General features: G+C 33.2%; 1 protein-coding gene across 2 annotated transcripts in view; it reads left to right on the forward strand.

Annotated features, from left to right (window-relative positions):
- The window catches only part of LOC114336915 (cystathionine beta-synthase-like), a 208,254-nt gene that overhangs the window by 66,997 nt on the left and 120,798 nt on the right, over positions 1-20,459 (forward strand). For both annotated transcript variants that reach the window (XM_050654359.1, XM_050654358.1), the window contains exons 3-5: positions 6,782-6,949; positions 14,989-15,170; positions 15,417-15,503. In XM_050654359.1, the coding sequence (XP_050510316.1) occupies positions 6,782-6,949; positions 14,989-15,170; positions 15,417-15,503 (437 nt within the window). The remainder of the gene's footprint in view (positions 1-6,781; positions 6,950-14,988; positions 15,171-15,416; positions 15,504-20,459) is intronic.

Below are 20,459 nucleotides of genomic sequence, written 5' to 3' on the forward strand. Positions count from 1 at the left end.
TAAAACTGCTCTGAGAAAGGAGAGAAAAAAGGATCTACAACGGTAATAACATCTTCCCCTTACCTTGCTGACCTAAAAGCTGAAAAAGAACAACAGAAGGCAAAAATAGTGAAAAAAGAAAAAAAAGTTGCAGTAAAACGAAAAATTGCTGTTCCAGAATCTTCTAACTCCGAAGACCATGATGTTGATGACGCCCACTTGTGCGAAGATTCCAGTGACACAGAAACCTTCAGTGATGAAGATGTTGAAATTTTGCAAACAAACCAGCTTAATGCAGTTCCAACGAAAAATGTATTTGCCGAAGATTTTATATTAGTTCAACTAACTAATGATAAAATAAAAAAAGAATTTGTTGCCCAAGTTAAAGATCCATTAAAAAACGGGTATGAAGTAAAATTTATGAAACAGTATAGAGGAAACTGGAACATCTTCGTCTTTCCAGAGGTAGATGATATCTCGGTAATAACTGCATCTCAAATCATGGGAAAGCTTCTCCATAAAAGACTCAGATATGGAAAAATCCAGTTTATATAGAATCTTTTATGTTTTCAGTTTGTTTAATTGTATTTCCTGATAAAATGTTTAATTGATCTGATATGTTTTACTTTGCCCCAAACACAAAGTTCACTTTGCCCCGCCTGTGGAGCAAAGTGAACTTTTTGCAACTTTTGGGAAATATGTCTACAGCATATTACAGAAAACTGTTTTTTAGTTATTAGATATTGGAATATGTAGCCAAATGGTTCTGCTATCGTATGAACAAAAAATAGTCGTAATTATTATCTTCGTATAAGTCATATTATTTGACAAATCTTAACTGGTTCACTTTGCCCCGACTTCCCCTACTCCCTATACCTAAAGTTATCAGTTTTCTAAATATTTTTATTTTTCCATTAAAGTATTAATTTGGTAGATATTTTAACGTTTACCAATAATTATTGTGAGTTGGCCATGATTTATTTATAGGAAACTGACAGTTTGACATTAATTAGTAATTTTAACTTATCTTACTTAAGTAAGGTGTTCAAAATGACCTCCCAAAACATCTATGCATACTTGAAAGCGGCCATTGAAAGAGTTGCTTACATTACTAAGCATTTGTAAATAAATATTTTGAAATGCACTTCGGATTCTATTTTTCATATCGTCCCTTCCCAGGCAACCAACTGACGTCATATAACGTCGAGGAAACGTCAGTTTTGGTTGAATATATACACGTGTTTGAAAATTACGTCATATAGACGTCTTTTGTAGGTGATTTTAAATACGTAAGATTAATGACGTTAAAATAACGTTTAAAAAACGTTTTCATTTCAGACAGTTTAAGTCTGACGTCACAAAATTGGGAGGAGCTTGTTTGTATTACTCCAAACAATTTCGTTAAATAATTTTCATAAGAAATTTCTCATTTATTGTTTACGTGGTTGTGTCTTGTCTGATAAAATAAGACTTTTCATTTAGATATTTAGTTGAAGAAACGTGTTAATTAAGAGAATTGTATTCGTTTTTGCTCAGTGAGTTAGTTTAATGAAGTATTCTTCTTGACAACTGTTTGAGGTTATGTTTATTTTCTGTTAATGAACTAACTACCTATGTGTTATCGAGTTTTATCGAGTAATTTGTTAATAAATTATTTATTAGTTTGTATGTTTTTCAGTTTTGACACAGTAAGTAGGTATACTTATATAAATAGTGAAAATTCTATAATGCGAGGGCTGGTACAATCATGCATAATCAATGTTAGATTGCTTCTAATGCACAAGCGATCTTAAACAAATGGTAGTATATCTTCGACACATGGGACGTAGACCTATAGGTTTCATGTTACCTATTTTTTATACTACCTATTTTGAAACATCTGAAAGAGGTCACTTTTTGAAAGTATTAAAGACGTGATTTTACCGACGTATAAAAGTCGTCACCTTTTAGACGTTTTAAAATCGTCACAATTATGACGTCAAATCGATGAGACAAATACACGTGATTTTCAACGTCAATATTACGTCATAGAAACACGTCAATTGGTCATTTTTATGACGTTATCTACGTTATAAAAACGTCGTTTGGTTGCCTGGGTTGTTGATGGAGGTATTTTATATACTTCGTTCTTAACGTAACCCCAAAAAAATGATTTTATTGAAATCTGGTTACCTTGAGGGCCACTTTACCGGTCCATCCCTTCCGATCCATCTTTCACCAAACTGATCATTAAGTTCACCACGTACTAATTCGTTGTGGTGCGCAGGAGCACCGTCATGTAGAAACCATATTTGTTCACGTATAACGTATATTAAGTGGAACCTCTTCTAATAATATCGGTAACTGGTTTACGATAAAATCTAAATAAATCTCACCATTTAAGTTATCTTCAAAAAAATATGGTCCTATTACATGGTTACCGACGATACCTCCCCACACATACCCTCCCCTCCCCCAATAGTAGTGAAAGTTATGCCAATTAACAGAACCGTTTCGATGAAATGTAGCTTCATCACTCAATGGGACATAATCAAAAAAATCTCTCTGCTCATTAATTTTTTCTAAGTCCCATTCACAAAATACTATTCGTTTCTGAAAATCATCATTATTTAATTCTTGGTGCTTTTGAATATAAGGGTGCATCTTGTTTCTAGATAGAATGTTTTGAACAGAGTAGTAACTAAGTTCTTGAAATAAATGGCGACTCGATTCTAGTTTTCTGTTGACCTAGATATCAAAATATCAAAAGGCACCGCTGGGAAAATATTCCAAAAATGCGGTTCAGAGAAACTATATGAAACGAGTCTTTGTACTCTCATACAGAGTATGGCATTAGTAAAAATACAAAAATAGACGGTTTAGTTTTGATTTAAATCTGTCTCCTGCCATCCCCCGATAGCGCTATTTCTAGGGGGCGTTCTAACCTTACTCCGGTATAAATAGTTTTATTGTATACCGAGAACTACGGTAAAAAAAATCCTGGTAAAGTCGTGACGATACTTGATGTGAGCGAAATATTTGGTCAAGCATATATGAGGGCTGCAACACTTGAAAATGCTTTATCCGGTTTTAAAAAAACGGGAATTTGTCCTTATGATAACAACATTTTCCCAGATATGGCATTTGCGGCTGCAGAGGTTACTGACCGTCCTCTTTTAACTCAAAATAATGACAATGGCGGTGTAGAAAATATCACTCGTGATACTGCAGATGTTGCCGACCGCTGTAATGCACCCAAAAATGATTATGTTTGGGCTGAAAGTTCCAGTACGGTTAGTAAGAAAAGCAGAACAAATGAAAATCTACCACCACTATCCACTAATAAATTTTATGGTCATACTTCACAAATAAAACAAACTCGTTCAACATCTGATGAAGTTCAAGGCGCTGTCAAAAATTCAAACATTTTAGACAACTTGGTGCCATCAAGAGATGTATCGCCTATCCATAAACCCTCTAGCTCGTCACATTATCAACTGCAAAATGTTTCGGTAGCTAACGAACTCCATACCACAAGCTCAGCCAATTTTAGCCAAGCGATATCCCCAAGAGATATAATGCCGTCCCTAAAGTAGCTCCTAAAACTGCTCTGAGAAAGGAGAGAAAAAAGGATCTACAACGGTAATAACATCTTCCCCTTACCTTGCTGACCTAAAAGCTGAAAAAGAACAACAGAAGGCAAAAATAGTGAAAAAAGAAAAAAAAGTTGCAGTAAAACGAAAAATTGCTGTTCCAGAATCTTCTAACTCCGAAGACCATGATGTTGATGACGCCCACTTGTGCGAAGATTCCAGTGACACAGAAACCTTCAGTGATGAAGATGTTGAAATTTTGCAAACAAACCAGCTTAATGCAGTTCCAACGAAAAATGTATTTGCCGAAGATTTTATATTAGTTCAACTAACTAATGATAAAATAAAAAAAGAATTTGTTGCCCAAGTTAAAGATCCATTAAAAAACGGGTATGAAGTAAAATTTATGAAACAGTATAGAGGAAACTGGAACATCTTCGTCTTTCCAGAGGTAGATGATATCTCGGTAATAACTGCATCTCAAATCATGGGAAAGCTTCTCCATAAAAGACTCAGATATGGAAAAATCCAGTTTATATAGAATCTTTTATGTTTTCAGTTTGTTTAATTGTATTTCCTGATAAAATGTTTAATTGATCTGATATGTTTTACTTTGCCCCAAACACAAAGTTCACTTTGCCCCGCCTGTGGAGCAAAGTGAACTTTTTGCAACTTTTGGGAAATATGTCTACAGCATATTACAGAAAACTGTTTTTTAGTTATTAGATATTGGAATATGTAGCCAAATGGTTCTGCTATCGTATGAACAAAAAATAGTCGTAATTATTATCTTCGTATAAGTCATATTATTTGACAAATCTTAACTGGTTCACTTTGCCCCGACTTCCCCTACTCCCTATACCTAAAGTTATCAGTTTTCTAAATATTTTTATTTTTCCATTAAAGTATTAATTTGGTAGATATTTTAACGTTTACCAATAATTATTGTGAGTTGGCCATGATTTATTTATAGGAAACTGACAGTTTGACATTAATTAGTAATTTTAACTTATCTTACTTAAGTAAGGTGTTCAAAATGACCTCCCAAAACATCTATGCATACTTGAAAGCGGCCATTGAAAGAGTTGCTTACATTACTAAGCATTTGTAAATAAATATTTTGAAATGCACTTCGGATTCTATTTTTCATATCGTCCCTTGTTGATGGAGGTATTTTATATACTTCGTTCTTAACGTAACCCCAAAAAAATGATTTTATTGAAATCTGGTTACCTTGAGGGCCACTTTACCGGTCCATCCCTTCCGATCCATCTTTCACCAAACTGATCATTAAGTTCACCACGTACTAATTCGTTGTGGTGCGCAGGAGCACCGTCATGTAGAAACCATATTTGTTCACGTATAACGTATATTAAGTGGAACCTCTTCTAATAATATCGGTAACTGGTTTACGATAAAATCTAAATAAATCTCACCATTTAAGTTATCTTCAAAAAAATATGGTCCTATTACATGGTTACCGACGATACCTCCCCACACATACCCTCCCCTCCCCCAATAGTAGTGAAAGTTATGCCAATTAACAGAACCGTTTCGATGAAATGTAGCTTCATCACTCAATGGGACATGATCAAAAAAATCTCTCTGCTCATTAATTTTTTCTAAGTCCCATTCACAAAATACTATTCGTTTCTGAAAATCATCATTATTTAATTCTTGGTGCTTTTGAATATAAGGGTGCATCTTGTTTCTAGATAGAATGTTTTGAACAGAGTAGTAACTAAGTTCTTGAAATAAATGGCGACTCGATTCTAGTTTTCTGTTGACCTAGATATCAAAATATCAAAAGGCACCGCTGGGAAAATATTCCAAAAATGCGGTTCAGAGAAACTATATGAAACGAGTCTTTGTACTCTCATACAGAGTATGGCATTAGTAAAAATACAAAAATAGACGGTTTAGTTTTGATTTAAATCTGTCTCCTGCCATCCCCCGATAGCGCTATTTCTAGAGGGCGTTCTAACCTTACTCCGGTATAAATAGTTTTATTGTATACCGAGAACTACGGAGGTTTTGATTTAGATTTGTCTTCTTGCATAGCCTCCTTGACAAAAGGTAGACCTAGAAATAGCGCTATCGGGGGATGGCAGGAGACAGATTTAAATCAAAACTAAACCGTCTATTTTTGTATTTTTACTAAGTTCTTGTTCATTGGAAATACTCCTTATACTTGTGTGTAGGTTTTCTGTAACTGCCATCAACACTCTCGTCACACTAGTTTTTGTTCGTTTATATTTTTCATAATTCACTGAACCAGTGCGGTTAAATCGATCTTTCAATTTTTCAAATGTATCTTGTCTAGGTTGCCGCCTATCTGGAAACCGTTCTTGATAAATGCTAGCTGATAGTAATGAATTTTTATTGCATTCCCCCAAAATCCAGATCATATCTACCATTTCATCAGTAGTAAAATTCATTATTGCTAATTTAAATTGAATTAATTACTGAATTCCTAAATAATAATTGTTGCTTATTTACGGTGTATCCCAATATTGAATTAATAAACAATAATATCAAACTGTCAGTTTCTGACAAATCAATCATGGCCAACTCACAATAATAATTATTGGTAAACGTTAAAATATCTACCAAATTAATACTTTGATGGAAAAATAAAAATATCTAGAAAACTGATAACTTTAGGTATAGGGAGTACTTCATAAAATTTTAAGTACGATATTAGTACTTTTCGATAGTAATATAAAATACAGGGTGTTCTATTTAAAATTACCAAGAAAATAATGTACTTGCATTTTGACTTACCCTGTATTTGATTTAACGAATATTATGAAAACGAATATGTTTTATAATTTTTAACAATTATTAGAAAACTATGGTTGTAATAGATCAATGTTCCTGTACTCCTTTTTAATTATACAGGGAGTTACACTTATATTGGTTATAACTTTTTAAATACCCGGTATAACATAATAAAATTTAACATTGTTGTGATGTGGAAGTGAAGCAGATTTCAAATTTAAAATAAAATAGAGGATGTGGAGTTAAAATGTGGAGTTTAAAGCTGCCTACAATTTTTGTCAATAACTTTTTTTTGTAATTTTCACTATAACAGATCTACTGAGCTTCCTCACACTAATCAATCAGCCTGTAGACATAGACTTTATTAACTAGATTTTACGAACGTTTGGTAAAAATATTTTTCTCTTTTCTGTCATTGTTAATTCGGACCTACTCTTGTGATGTTATAGATGGCAAATGTGAATTTATGAACCCAACTGGATCAATTAAAGAACGTATGGTTCTTCGATGTATTGACGATGCGGAAAAATGTGGCACCCTTAAACCTGGTATGACGATCATTGAAACAACTTCTGGTAATACCGGAATTGCATTGGCTTGGATATGTGCTGTTAAAGGTAATATTTTGCCGTTGATTGATAAATATACCTGGCATACCTATTTATCAATCAACGATTGATTTTACTTTACTCATTATTATGGTATAGGTTACAGTTCAAGTTGATTCTCATTTAGAGTTGACTATTCCTAGTTCGAGTTAACTCAAACTAAAATGAGCAGTAAGAGTTGATTTGAAAAATTTAATTCAACTTTTACTAGTTGCAGTAGACTCTTCCTAACCCTTTTTAGTAACAGCTGGTAAAAGTAAATGGCGGAAAAATAGAATCAACTCTTATTAGTTTGAGTTGACTATTCCTGGATCGATTCAGTAAATGTACGAGTACCTAAGTAATTTCAGTAAGTGTAGGATTCAGTAATTATACGAGTATAGTCTCACGCGCTTTTTGATGAGTGTGCGTGTCTTTTCAACTACTTATCACAATTTGAACATATCCATTAACATTTAATTTCTAGAATCGGTAGTTTGTGTGAATTAACTCTAACTAAATGGCACTGACATTCATCATCAAAGATGATGAAGGTAATGTACAGACGGATTTGGACAAGGTTATTGATGTTTGGAGGGCGTATTGTAAGTCTTTATACGCCAATACGGACCAGATGCCAGCGGACACCCCGTTTGTACCTGACTGCCAGACCTCCACTTTCCATTCTCCTTCAACAGAGACACACCACACTAGTTTTGAATCTGAACCTGACATACTTTTTTCCGAGGTGGAATTCGCTTTAAAAAGACTTAAGTTAAACAAAGCAGCAGGATATGATCTCATTACTGCAGACGTCTTGAAGCATCTTCCGGAATGTGGAGTGAAAATATTACATCGATTGTGTAATGAAATATGGCACACAGGCGTCTGGCCTGAGGATTGGAGAAAGACCATAATCATACCTCTTCATAAGAAAGGTTCAACAAATAATTGTAACAACTACTTGTTCTAATATCACACGCCAGTAAGGTGATCCTCTACATACTGCAACGGCATCTAGAAAACTTCATAAGTTGGCAAATAGCACCTGGGCAGGCTGGATTTGTAAAGGGCAGAGGTACTAGAGAACAAATCCTTAATGTAAGAAACATCATAGAAAAAGCCAGAGAATACCAGATCCCGATATTTATATGTTTCGTCAATTATACAAAGGCCTTTGATAATGTTAGATGGGACAAACTATGGAACATATTGACGACAATGGGTGTACCTAAACACTTGACTCACCTTATTAGCAAACTGTACCAAGATAACCTGGCATATATTCGAATGGACGGATACCTGTCTGACAAATGCACTTTGGAGAAGGGAGTACGCCAAGGATGCGTTTTATCTCCCTTATTATTTAACATCTATTCGGAGTTCATAATGCGCAGAGTCTTGGATGGTTGGGAGGGAGGAGTAAAACTAGGTGGTGTTAAGATATCTAACTTGCGTTTCGCAGACGACACTACACTTCTAGCCTCTAGAAGAAATTACTGAATTATTAAAAAAACTCGAGGTAGAAAGTGCTAAATTTGGACTCATGGTTAACTACAACAAAACTAAAATCATGGTTATTGATCGCCAACAACAGTTTCCTGAAACCCAAACTATTGCGGGATGCGAGGTAGTCTCATCTATGATATATCTTGGAGCTCTAGTTAACAACACAGGCAGTTGTGAACCCGAAATTAGAAGACGCATTCAACTAGCAAGAACAGCAATGAGTGAACTAAACGGGGTATGACGTGATCGTCACATTACTATGACAAACAAAAAGAGACTCGTTTCAACTCTGGTCTTTTCCATATTTTACTATGCATGCGAGACATGGACAGTCAAAGAATCAGATAGACGACGTATAGACGCCTCTGAAATGTGGACATGGAGACGCCTGCTTCGAATTCCATGGACGGCTCGCCGTACAAATATCTCGGTTCTGTAAGAAATTAAACCGAATCAGCGTCTCTCCAGTACCGTTTACTCTAGAATTTTAAAGTTCTTTGGTCATATCCATCGAAGTGATCACAAAATGGAGCGGTTGGTGGTCCAAGGAAGGCCTCAGACTCAACGCCAACGCGGAAGATCTCCACAGCGATGGGCGGACATTACTAAAAAGCTCCTCAACAAACAGTAACTGAGGCAATACATGTAACTGATGACCGCGACCAGTGGAGAAATATTATCAATCAAACTGTCCGAGCTGCTGAAGCCCAATTATGAACCACAACACATCTACTAAGATGTTAATGACTATGATGATGATGAAATGGCACTGGGAAGAGTATACTTTTTCTATTCTAGAGTCTACTTGTACTAGTAAATGTTGAATAAAAATCTTCATTTTATATTTTTATGATGAACTTTTACTAAAGCCAGCCGTTTGAGTTGACTCGAACTAGGAATAGTCAACTCCAACTGGATAATCAACTTAAACTGTAACATATATACTAGATATTATTGTTTATACAGGGTTCTCCAGAGTTATTTATCCACGCTATGTTTCTTAAATCAATAGAGATTTTCTAATGTAACAGAACTGATCTATTCCATTTCTAATACACTTTAATAAGGCGTAGAAAAAATCATTCGCTAATATTCATCTCTTAGTTACAACCCCTAACTTTAAGTTTTGAAAAGCTCCCCTTACGTTTATTTATAACTTTGCACGTATTTGCAAAGATTTGCACGATTCTCCAATACTTTCTATGTAAATAATATACTCTTCATTCTTACCTACCGATAAAATCATTAGTTTTCGAGATGTTTAAAGTGAAAAATGAAGGAACACAATACATCAATCAAAATAGCTGTGCCGCGCCGTTTCACTTTCAATATCCAATAATATCTCGAAAACTAAGGACTTTGGGAAGGGTAAACCATTCTCTGTTCCCTGTCGCATCTAAACATTCCGTATATGTATTTGGACCATAGGAGTTTTCTATTGGTTCGTTGCAGCACGCGGTAATATTTTAACCAATAGACGGCGAGGTTCCAGATGCATATACGGAATGTCAGTCGGTCCCAAATTCATATACGGAATGTTAAAAATATCGTACACCGAAAAAGATAAGTTTTTTTAGAGTCTTTTAAAAGGAGATTGATTTTAAAATACTTGTTACTGTATTATTAAATAAAAATAAAACAGTTATAGTATTTCGAATGTTATTTGGTGAGAAATTCATATGCGGAATGTTAATTATTCGTAGACCAAAAAAATGGGACTTTTTATTAATCAGTTAAAGGAGACTGATTTTAGAATACCTATTTTATTAATGTATTATTAAAGAAAAATAAAACAATGATTACGTACCTATTTGGTGCGAAATTCATAAATGGGAGGGTATAGATTTGAGAGACATATTTCTTTATTTGACTAAGGTTTCGCTTTCTCAGAATTTTTAATGACATGCATGTGTTTCATTCACAGTCATTTGTTTCGAGTTTCTGTCATGTGTCACATAATATTAATATGTACGACATACGTTATTGGTATATACAATAATACAAAACAAAAACGTATGACGTAGATATATTAATATTATGTGACACATGACAGAAGCTAGAAACAAATGACAATCGATGAAAAGCCCTATATATCAATTATGATGTCACTACCTGTATCATAATGAACTTTATTATGATACAGATTTCCATTAAGATACAGATTTTTAACTAATAGGGCTTTTCATCGATTGTCATTTGTTTCGAGCTTCTGTCATATGTTTTATAATCTTTGTAATATAATAAATATACACGGATTATACGACATATGACAGAAGGTCGAAACAACTGACTGTGAATGAAAAGCCCTATAGAATCGCGATATGACATTCGCGATAAAGGTGGCACACGCGCAGTAACCAATGGCGAGTCAAATACATACGCTTTGACAGTTCTCAATATGTAAACAAACTGTCAGACTGACAAAATACTTAATTTGTTTGCGTTACAAAATTAATAAATTTGAATATATTTTTTTTTTGTGAATGATCATAGAACAAAAATCGTTTATACAACTTGCATTTAATTATCATTATGACGCTCGTACTCTATACGAAACTCGTTTCGTATCCTTTATACTCGCTTCATAATGACCATCATTAAATGCTCGTTGCATAATATATTATTAAAAACCAGTCTCATTTTAACTGGGTTTAATAAAAATCGTCTTTTTGTTCTACGAATATTTAGCCGTAGAACAAAAAGACGATTTTTATTAAACCCAGTTAAAATGAGACTGGTTTTTAATAGTATATTATGCAACGAGCATTTAATGATGGTCATTATGAAGCGAGTATAAAGGATACGAAACGAGTTTCGTATAGAGTACGAGCGTCATAATGATAATTAAATGCAAGTTGTATACACGATTTTTGTTCTATGATCATTCACAAAAAAAAATATATTCAAATTTATTAATTTTGTAACGCAAACAAATTAAGTAGTTTGTCAGTCTGACAGTTTGTTTACATATTGAGAACTGTCAAAGCGTATGTATTTGACTCGCCATTGGTTACTGCGCGTGTGCCACCTTTATCGCGAATGTCATATCGCGATTCTATAGGGCTTTTCATTTACAGTCAGTTGTTTCGACCTTCTGTCATATGTCGTATAATCCGTGTATATTTATTATATTACAAAGAATATAAAACATATGACAGAAGCTCGAAACAAATGACAATCGATGAAAAGCCCTATTATAGTATTTTTACTACAAAAACGTTATTACGTAGGTCAAAATTTTTGACGTAAGAGAACTGTCAAAACATTAGAATGTGACTTTTCATTATTGCTATGTTTATTATAAACACGGCAATAATGAAAAGTCACATTCTAATGTTTTGACAGTTCTCTTACGTCAAAAATTTTGAACTACGTAATAACGTTTTTGTAGTAAAAATACTATAGTTAAAGATCTGTATCTTAATGGAAATCTGTATCATAATAAAGTTCATTATGATACAGGTAGTGACATCATAATTGATATATATATATATATATATATATATATATATATATATATATATATATATATATATATATATATATATAGGTATATATATCTATATATAGGGCTTTTCATCGATTGTCATTTGTTTCGAGCTTCTGTCATGTGTCACATAATATTAATATATCTACGTCATACGTTTTTGTTTTGTATTATTGTATATACCAATAACGTATGTCGTACATATTAATATTATGTGACACATGACAGAAACTCGAAACAAATGACTGTGAATGAAACACGTGCATGTCATTAAAAATTCTGAGAAAGCGAAACCTTAGTCAAATAAAGAAATATGTCTCTCAAATCTATACCCTCCCATTTATGAATTTCGCACCAAATAGGTACCTAATCATTGTTTTATTTTTCTTTAATAATACATTAATAAAATAGGTATTCTAAAGTCAGTCTCCTTTAACTGATTAATAAAAAGTCCCATTTTTTGGTCTACGAATAATTAACATTCCGCATATGAATTTCGCACCAAATAACATTCGAAATACTATAATTGTTTTATTTTTATTTAATAATACAGTAACAAGTATTTTAAAATCAATCTCCTTTTAAAAGACTCTAAAAAAACTTATCTTTTTCGGTGTACGATATTTTTAACATTCCGTATATGAATTTGGGACCGACTGACATTCCGTATACGCATCTGGAACCTCGCCGTCTATTGGTTAAAATATTACCGCGTGCTGCAACGAACCAATAGAAAACTCCTATGGTCCAAATACATATACGGAATGTTTAGATGCTTCCCTGTCGTAAGCCTCAGGTAGTAGCCAGAAACGTTTGTTTTTCATAATTTAGTAGGGTGTACGGTAACTATAGTTTATGCAAAGTATGACAAGGATATGCCAAATAGTTTTAAAGCACTGGGTAAAAATAAGTATTAAATTTTTAAAATAAAACACCCTGTAACTCAGTAACGAGGCACATTTTATTTAAGTGATTTGTGTTAAATCTTTATATTGAGGTCTAGAATCTACAACTAAGAGATTGGACATTCTTAATGAATCACCCTGTATATATTATAAGTCGAAATAGTAGTATATAATAGTGTAGGAATCAGAGATTGAACTTCGCAAAATTGACATACGTCCGGTTTTATTTTTTTTTCTGGTATATCAAGGGGTGCTTATTATGAGACTAACTTTTTCTGGAAAAATTTTGCCCTGAGCCCCTCTTTTCATCCCTTTAAAGGAAGCAATTTGTGGTTTTTGCAAAACATAGCCCGTCCTGTACCTTTTGCAAAAAATTTACTTAATAGTAAAATGAAGAGGACTATATTTTCTACTATTTATTTCCCGACAGCATATGTCTATCACCCAAGGTTTAGCGGGGGTGGCGCCCCAAATTTGACAAATTTTTAAAAAAGATGTTTAAAAAAATATTTTTCCCTAACTGTAATGGACATCAAGAAGAAACCCTTCGGCAATTACTCACAAGTAAGCGGCCGATTTTTTGGTATAGGTTTCATTTAAGGGCAATTACCCATTTTTTAATTACAGGGTGTTGCATTTTAAAAACCCTTTTTTATACCATCTGAACCGCTTATGCTAGAGTAAAAAAACTTTCAGCGATTACCCAGGTATAAGTATTATTTACAAATTTCTATAATGCACCCCCATATTTTCCCCGGAACCACCCCAAGAAGGAGAATTAATAAAGAAAATAATCAAAAATTGATTTTGGGCCACCACTGTGGCTTTAGGGTGTAAAGAAAGTAAAATACGCATAGGTCATACTGTGTATTGTGTAGCTGACAGTGTGTTCTTTTATTTTCGATAAATACGTTATCAATAAAATGAATAGGTGACGAATAAAAAACGAAAACTGGAGCCGGTCAAGCATTTCTGAGGTTTACGGCGCCACTGTGTCGTAACGGTTGATTATACGAAAAAATGCATAGGACCTTATTTGTAGATAAAATAGTGGTCTTCAATTGTGTATAAGTTTTGTATCAAAAAAATTCATAGGTAATGAGAAAATCGTAAAACATGCTCGCCACCGGATAGGGTTAGTTTCTGCAGTTTACTTTCAAGGATACATGCTCGTCAACGGATAGGGTTAGTTTCCGCAGGGATGTTGCAAATAACCATATATATTTATGAAAATCCTTATTGATGGAGCATATACCATATATGTCAAAAAGCAAAAAAAAAATTGTTTCAATCCCCGTTTTGAAATTTTTTGTTTGGCTATAGGGGTTGCATCAAAAAATCGCTTTTGGTGTCCATGCATGGGTAATAAAAACGTGTACAAAATGATGTACTTATGAAGCATTTTAATAAAGGGCATGGTGTGTGAAGGATTCCAAGAAAATTACTTTCTTTATTAATTCTGCTTTTTTTTGGGGTGGTTCCGGGGAAAAATAGGGGTGAATTATACAAAATTCTAAAAAATACGTGTACATGGGTAAATGTTGAAAGTTTTTTACTCTAGCATAAGCGGTTCAGATGGTATAAAAAGGGGTTTTTTAAAATGTAACACCCTGTAACTAAAAAATGGGCAATTGCCCTTAAATGAAACCTATACCAAAAAATCAACCACTTAATTGTGATTAATTGCCTCAGGGTTTCTTCTTGACTTCCATTACAGTTAGGGAAAAATATTTTTTTTAAAACATCTTTTTTAAAAACTTGTCAACTTTGGGGCGCCACCCCCGCTAAACGGTGGGTGATAGACATATGCTGTCGGGAAATAGTAGTAAATATAGTTCTCTTCATTTTACTAATTAATATTTTTTTTGCAAAACGTACAGGAAGGGCTACGTTTCGCGAAAACCACAAATTACCTCCTTGAAAGGGATGAAAAGGGGGGTTCCAGGACGAAATTTTTTAAGAAACAGTTAGTCTCATAATAGGCACCCCTTGATATACCAAAAAAAAAAATAAAACCGGACCTGTGTCCATTTTGCGAGGTTCATCATCTGTTTCCTACACTATAATAAGAGGTGATTTTAATGCAAGTACATCTTGTCAACCGTAAAAAAAAAAACAAAACAAAATTTTCAATAAGTTTTTCAACATAAATTGTCTTCTATTTGTAGGTTACAAATGCATTATCGTATTATCAGATAAGTCTTCAAAGGAGAAAGAAGATATCATAAAAGCATTTGGTGCAACAGTCGAAAGATATCCACTGGGCGAAGACCCTCTTAGTGAAAATGGAAAGTACGGAAAATCCCACTATCTTCATAAACAAACGCCAAATTCCATTATTCTAGATCAAGTAAGTAAAAAGTCCGTAGTTGCCTATATGTAGGCAAGGTGTGAATGTGACTGTAATGTTAGAAGACCTTCAGGATTCGAGAGCAACAACTAACACATCCACGGAGGAAGCTACAACTGCCTGAGGAAAGGAAGCTACAGCTACAGCTTTATTTATTGTATGGGAAAAGTATTAAAATTACATTAATTTTATTACTTACATATTTATAATCTTCAAAAGATTTTATGACGGCTCATTTATTTTTAGTTTTCTAATCCATCCAATGCGGTAGCCCATTATGACAATACAGCTGAAGAGATATATTACCAGTGTGATGGACAAGTTGATATGATCGTAAGTGAGAGAGTCATTTTTGTCTAAAGATTCCATATAAGTGAACGCAAGATACAGTTCATCCCAAACCATTTTTTCAGTGCGTCATAGATTATCGAATTCTCTCTAACGCGTTAAAGTTGGAAGTGACAGAAAAAAATGTACCTCCGTGATTATTATACATACAACTTAGAAAATTGACGGGTATTTGCATATTAAAACGACCCTATACTTATAGACGTATAACTGGTTGGGGATTACTTTTCTTTCTCATAATTCTTATAGTACCCTTCAGGGCGTCGGATGGCGGGGTCCGCCTTTTATCCATTTCTTCCAAGCGCTTCTATTGGTGGCCAAGTTCTTCATATCCCTTATACTCATGTGTCTCCTTTTATCTATATCCTGAATCTGGCCCATCCATGTCTTCCTCGGCCTTTTCTTTTTTCTTCTGTTTCCCATTTTGCATGGCTTCATGTACCTTCTTTGTAAGTCTCTTTCGCCCCATTCGTTTTATGGGCCCAAACCAGCTCAGTTGTTTGTTTTCGATCTTCTTCATTATCGGTTCTTGTTCCAGCTCTCTTCTTATATCTTCATTTCTTAATCTATCAAACTTCGTAACTCCAGCTATTCTTCTCATGTACTTATTTCATCTCGGTCGCGTTTATCATTGATTCATGTTTCTTCTGCACACTCCATGTTTCCGCCCCATATGTCATTATCGGATTTACTATGCTATTATACAGGGTGTCCCGAAAATATTGGTCATAAATTATACCACAGATTCTGGGGTCAAAAATAGGTTGATTGAACCTCACTTACCTATATACAATAGTGCACACAAAAAAGTTACAGTCCTTTGAAGTTACAAAATGAAAATCGATTTTTTTTCATATATCGAAAACTCTTAGAGATATTTTATTGAAAATAATATAATAATAATAATAATAATAATAATACACTAATACACTAAAACAAACAACACTAATTGATGTGGCGATACCTAACAACAATAATCTACGTAGTAAATTTACTGAAAAGATCGCCAAGTACAGAGATCTAGAAATTCAAATACGGAGGCAATGGAGAATGCAAAGTACCCAGACGATACCGATTATTATGTCTACTACTGGAGTCATTCCGAAGACCCTCCTCGAAAGCATAAAAAAGCTGGGTCTGAATGAACATCTTTATAAGACAATGCAGAAAGCTGTACTACTCGCGACGGCCAGATGCGTACGAAAATTTCTGGGAGATACACCTGCATTCCAAGTCACCTAGGGCTCGATAACACGGAAAGAGTCCCACCAGAGCTCAATCCTTTTGATGCCGTAGGTATCTGGGATGAGTCAATTTTCCCCTTAGAGGGAGTGTGAGCCGTATGGCTAAATCTGGATAATAATAATAAAGGACTTTATTTAAGGGAAAAAAATTACAATCAGTTACAATAATAAAAAAAAATGTTCCCTATCATGTCCAGGTTTGGCGCAAGTCTAGCTCAAGGCTACTCAACTGAACCAAACCAGAACCCTAATATATCTCTATTTTTTGTCACGTACAAGATATGTTACACAAAGGCTTTTATGTTAATTTATACTGATAAAAGAAAATTACGGATTGACAATTATCCAATAAATGGACGTGCGGAATTTTTATGGCAGGAACATCTTAAAAAAAAATTAAAGTGAAATTTAGCACGCCATAAAAATTTTATGGGGGTTTCGTTCCCTTAACCCCCACCCCCCAAACTTTTGTGTACGTTCCTATTAAATTATTGTTGTGGCACCATTAGTTAAAAACAATGTTTTTAAAACTTTTTTGTCTCTTAGTACTTTTTTGATAAGCCAGTGTTTATCGAGATATTTTGAATATTTGTCGAATCTACCACATATTTGTATATAGTTATAGACACCTGTTAATAATCTGAAAAATTTATAACTTACATTTTTAGGTATATTTTGAAAAAGAAGCCATATCTCGATAAAAGGTGACTTATCAAAAAAAGACTAGGAGGCAAAAAAGTTTTTAAAATACTGTGTTTAACTAATGGTACCACAATCATAGTTTAATTGGAACGTACACAAACATTTGGGGGGTTTAAAGGAACAAAACACCCATAAAAATTTCATGCAAATATATTAAAAAAGAAGCCGCATCTCGATAAAAACTAACTTATCGAAAAAATACTAAGAGGCAAACAAATTTTAAAAACGTTGTGTTAAACTAATGGTACCACAATAATGAATTAATTGGAAGGTACACAAAAGTTTGGGGGGTTTAAGGGAACAAAACTCCCATAAAATTTTATGGGGTGGACAAATTTTACTATAATTTTGTTTTAAGATGTTCCTGAAATAATAATGATACATGTCCATTTTCAATAAAAAATCTCTAATAGTTTTCGATGTATTGAAAAAAATCGATTTTCATTTTGTAACTTCAAAGGGCTGTAACTTTTTTTATGAGCACATTTGTACTAAGGTAAGTTAGGTTTAACCGAACTATTTTTGACCCTAGAATGTGTGGTTTTATTTATGACCAATCTTTTCGGGACACCCTGTATATTGTGACTTTAGTTTTGTTGTCTATTTCTGACTTTCCAAAAATTATATTATTTAAAGAGTAATACACGTTAGTAGCCTTCTTCAGTTTATTACTTATTGCAATGTCTGTTTTCGCATCAGCTGTTTGTTATTATATTTCCCAAATATTCAAAAGTAGATACGTGTTCTATTACTTGTTCCCTTACTATAATATTAGTATTTCTTTCTTTTTTCTCATCTTCATTTATTACCATAAGTTTTGTTTTGTCGAGATTCATTTCCATTTTTAAATTCTGTATCTCTTTCTGCCAAATATCTATTAGTTTCTGCATTTTCTCTACTGTGTCTGTGGTTAAAACTATATCATCAGCGTATAGAAGGGAGTTGATCTTTATTACATTTAAGTTTTTATGTCCTACTATGTATTGAAGGTTTCTTGTTTGATCTTTGGTATTTTTAATCAGGGTATCCATGACTATTATAAACAAGAGAGGACTTAGTCCATCCCGTTGTTTAATTCCCTTATCACATTTAAACGTGCCTGATCTTTCTCCATTATCCATCGTACTTGGCCTTCTACTTCCATATATATATATAGGTGTTATGACTTTTATCATCTTTTTCGGTATATTATAACTTTCCAGTATTTCCCAAAGTATTTCTCTGTTTATCGTATCAAATGCCGCCTTCAGATCAAGGAACATGACAAATAGTTCATTCCCATACTAGACCAGGACTAATCTGTAAAAAAAACGTGTATTTTTGGATGTGAGAGGTGGCATTCGGATTTTTGCAGATAAAGTTAGGTGACACCTTCAGTAATAATAATTGACTTATGCTCCTTCTCAAATATGCCCGGAACATTAATAAAAAAATTAAAATATTTAAAAATTTCGAAAAACATCGATTTTTTTCTGCTTTGTTTGCTTATAACTTTAAAACGGTTCGTTTTGGAACAAAGTCGTACAGAAATAAAATAAAGATAATTTAATTTTGTATGATATACGACTGGTCAAAAATGTCTTAAGGTATTACCTTTTCTGTAATATAGAAATAAATACAAAATAAGGGGGCAAAATACGCCTGTTGTTATTCAATGTTTCTTAACCACTTTGGTGGCACTAAGAACCTTAGTAATTCGCTTAAAAAATTCTTATAACTTACTTAAATGATCTACCAAATTTCATTAAAATCGACTTAACAGATTTTGCATAATAAATTTGCAATATAAATGTTTTTAAAAAAGTTCAAATTTTTTAAAATCTTTCTGAACAAAAAGTAGACCATTTTTAGAAGTTGGCAAATTTTTTTACATATAAAGAGGTGCTCTACCTATCTAATACACTTTACAGAATTAAAATCAGATTATTTAAGGGGCCTCAGCAATGTTTTAAAATTATAAACAATTTTTTGGCTTATAAACAAATAGCTTTGTTTAATAATAAAAACTTTCAGATGCTGTCAGCAGAATTGCTATTTTATTTTTTAATCAAAAGTTATTCTCGTTCAAAAATTGCAATTTTTCGTTATTTTGAATGTTCCACCGCGTTTATCTCGAAAACTATGCATCCTACGAAAAAACTTGTAAGAACATTTTTTGCTTAGAATTACCCAAGAAATACAAAAAATGTTTTATTTTGCGAAAAATCGATGTTATGTAATTCCTCAAGTTCTTTGTTTATAACAATCTTATCGACATCCGGATCAACTGCTACTCAAAAAATTCGTGTTCTACGGGTCAAAATACATAAAAAAACTTGGTTAAGTCCATCTAAATAAATGAGCCCGTAGCACCCCCTCCTGGACACAGCACTAATTTGTTTATAAGCCAAAAAATTGTTTATAATTTTAAAATATTGCTGAGGCTGCTTAAATAATCCGATTTCAATTCTGTAAAATACATTAGATAGATGGAGTGCTTCTTTATATGTAAAAAAAAATTGACAAATCTTTGTATGTTCTAGTTTTTGTTGTGCAAGATTTTAAAAAATTTTAATTTTTTAAAAAAGTTTAGATTGCAAAATTATTATGCAAAATCTAGTAAGTCAATTTTAATGAAATTTGGTGGACGATTTTAGCACATTACAAAAATTTTCTAAGCGAATTAGGAAGGTTCCAAGTGTAACCTAAGTGATGGAAAAACATTGAATAAGAACAGGCTTGTTTTGCCTCCTTATTTTATATTTATTGCTATTTTGCAGCAAGGGTGTTAAATTAAGACATTTTTAACCAATCGTATCTGATAGAAAATTTAATTATCTTTGTTTTATTCCTGTACGACTTTGTTCCAAAATGAATCGTTTTAAAGTTATAAGCAAAGAAAGTAGAAAAAAAAACGAAATTGTTTGAAATTTTTTAATATTTTTTTATTAATGTTCCGGGCATAGTTGGGAAGGAGCATAAGTCAATTATTATTAACGAAGTTATCACCTAACTT

Source organism: Diabrotica virgifera, chromosome 6 (assembly GCF_917563875.1).
Source record: "Diabrotica virgifera virgifera chromosome 6, PGI_DIABVI_V3a".
Classification (NCBI taxonomy): Eukaryota; Metazoa; Arthropoda; class Insecta; order Coleoptera; family Chrysomelidae; genus Diabrotica; species Diabrotica virgifera.